This window comes from Cebus imitator, unplaced genomic scaffold, assembly GCF_001604975.1.
Source record: "Cebus imitator isolate Cc_AM_T3 unplaced genomic scaffold, Cebus_imitator-1.0 Scaffold485, whole genome shotgun sequence".
Classification (NCBI taxonomy): domain Eukaryota; kingdom Metazoa; phylum Chordata; class Mammalia; order Primates; family Cebidae; genus Cebus; species Cebus imitator.
In genome coordinates, this window is record NW_016107800.1 from 1,044,133 (window position 1) to 1,046,550 (window position 2,418).

A 2,418-nucleotide genomic window follows, 5' to 3' on the forward strand; every position below is an offset into this window, starting at 1 on the left:
TTAGTAGAGACGGGGTTTCACCATGTTGACCAGGATGGTCTCGATCTCTTGACCTCGTGATCCACCCACCTCGGCCTCCCAAAGTGCTGGGATTACAGGCTTGAGCCACCGCGCCTCGCCTATTTTCATTTTTTAAGCTGTTCCTTAGGCCACTGAGAGAGCCTCATCAAGACAGAAGCTTATAAAAACAGATGGGTGCTGGGTGTGGTGGCTCAAGCCTATAATCCCAACACTTTGGGAGGCTCAGACAGGCAGATCGTGTGAGTCCAGCGGGTTGAGACTAGCCTGGGCAACATGGCAAAACCCTATCTCTACAAAAAAGACAAAAAAAAATTAACCAGGTATGACGGCATGAGCCTACAGACCCAGCTACTTGGGAGGCTGAGGTGGGAGGATCACCTGCGCCTGAGGAGGTTAAGGCTGCAGTGAGCTGTGATCACATGCCACTGCACTTTAGCCTGGGCAACAGAGCAGAACAGGAAAAGAGCAAAAAACAAATGGGACATGTTGACATTTGCTATGGTAAACACTTACCTGGTTATTTTTTAACAAATGGAGAATAATTGTATTAAACATTTTCTTTTGTGGGTTTTAAAGTAGTTTGTTGAATTTCTAGAAGAATTGCCTTGTTGAAATAGCTGATATGGCTACCTCAGAAGTGCCAGGGAATCGAGCCAGTCCTAACCCAGTGCCTGGGGATGGATTGCACCGGGCTGGTTTTAATGCCTTTACGGCAGGTCATGTGATGATCTGTGTGCGAGTGAGACAGGGACCCCAGCCCTGCAGCTTTGGACCCTGGCTCTCTGAATGCCACAATAAGGTATCTTTGAGTGGCAAAGCTGTACCCCTCACAGTGGCCAAGAGCCAGTTCTCCTGTTCCTCCAAATCCCACAATCAGAAGATAAAGCTGGCTTGGGGCAGCTGCTGACCCAACTTCCACCTAGCACTGTGGTGGAACAGAAGTGTTTGGGTTTCTCTAGCCTGTAAATGTCATACTGTCAACTACTACTGAGTTTAGGGGAGGGGGAGTGTCCTGGCAGAAATATCACTGCATTGCCCTGGACTGCTTCCTTTACCCCAGTGTCTGAGGTACAAAGATACAAGCAAGAAGGCTTACCAACACCTTTAACACTGACTTTATTTTTAAATCTGAAAATGTGTTGGGAAAGTTTTACCAAAAAAATCAGCAGAAACAAATTAAGAAAAAAAAAAAAAAAGAAATGCTTTGTCAATCTACTTATTTGTCTAACCAGAGATTCAAGAATGCAGGTGCTTTTGACTTTTCTTCTGGCTTTGCCAAAAAATCTCTTTTGCTGTTTCACATTATCTAAATGGATCATTCCATTATTATTCCAGAGTATTGTAAGGACTCATAACTTGGATTTTTTTTTAATGGTAGACTTTTTTTTATTGAAATGAAATTAATAAAGCATTAAATTAACTATTTAAAAATAAACAATTCAGGCCCAGTGTAGTAGCTTATGCCTGTAATCCCAGCACTTTGACATGCAAAGGTGGGAGGGCTTTAGGCCAGCAGTTCAAGACCAGTGTGGGTAATATAGTCAGACCTCATTGCTACCAAAAATAATAATTTACCAGGTTTGGCGGCATCTAGTCCTAGCTACTCAGGAGGCTGGGGTGGGAGGAAAGCTTTAGCCTAAGAAGTCAAGGCTGCAGTGAGCCATGATCATGCCGCTGCACTCCAGCCTCAGCAGCAGAGCAAGACCCTGTCTACAAAAAAGAATAAAATAAATAATGCAGTGGCATTTAGTACATTTACAATGCTGTGCAACCACCGCCTGTGTCTAGTTCCAAAACATTGTTATTACCCCAAACATAACGTTTTGGAAAAAAGAGCTTAGAGTACTGTTCTTAATTGTTTCATTTGCTTATAGTCTGGTATAATGTACTGAATTATAATTATATTTATCTTCAGGTGATTTCAAGTGTCCTATCAAAGAAGAGATAGCAATTACCAGTGGTGAATGGGAAGTTCTTGGCCGGCATGGATCTAATGTATGTTATTTTATTCTACTGATTTGTTTGGTCAGTATTGCTGTGTGAATACAGTGCTAAAAATGAGTAATGCAATTTAATATGACCCCAGTATTTTTTTTTTTGTTCTGAGACGGAGTCTTGCTCTGTCGCCCAGGCTGGAGTGCTGTGGCACAATCTCGGCTCACTGCAACCTCCGCCTCCCGGGTTCGAGCGATTCTCCTGCCTCAGCCTCCCGAGTAGCTGGGATTACAGGTGTGTGCCACCATGTCTGGTAATTGTTTTTGTATTTTTAGTAGGGATGGAGTTTCGTCATGTTGGCCAGGCTGGTCTCGAACTCCTGACCTCGTGATCCACCCACCTTGGCCTCCCAAAGTGCTGGGATTACAGGCGTGAGCCACTGCGCCCAGCCAACCCCAGTAT

The 2,418-nt window shown here is 44.1% G+C and overlaps 1 protein-coding gene across 16 annotated transcripts in view; it reads left to right on the forward strand.

The window, feature by feature from the left end:
* DPP8 (dipeptidyl peptidase 8) overlaps positions 1–2,418 on the forward strand; it is a 74,352-nt gene that overhangs the window by 41,657 nt on the left and 30,277 nt on the right. For all 16 annotated transcript variants that reach the window (XR_005197496.1, XR_001820225.2, XM_017513028.2 and 13 more), the window contains one exon: positions 1,937–2,016. Coding sequence is in view for 14 of the 16 variants with exons in the window: in XM_017513028.2 (XP_017368517.1) it covers positions 1,937–2,016 (80 nt within the window). In the remaining 2 variants the exon portion in view is untranslated. The remainder of the gene's footprint in view (positions 1–1,936; positions 2,017–2,418) is intronic.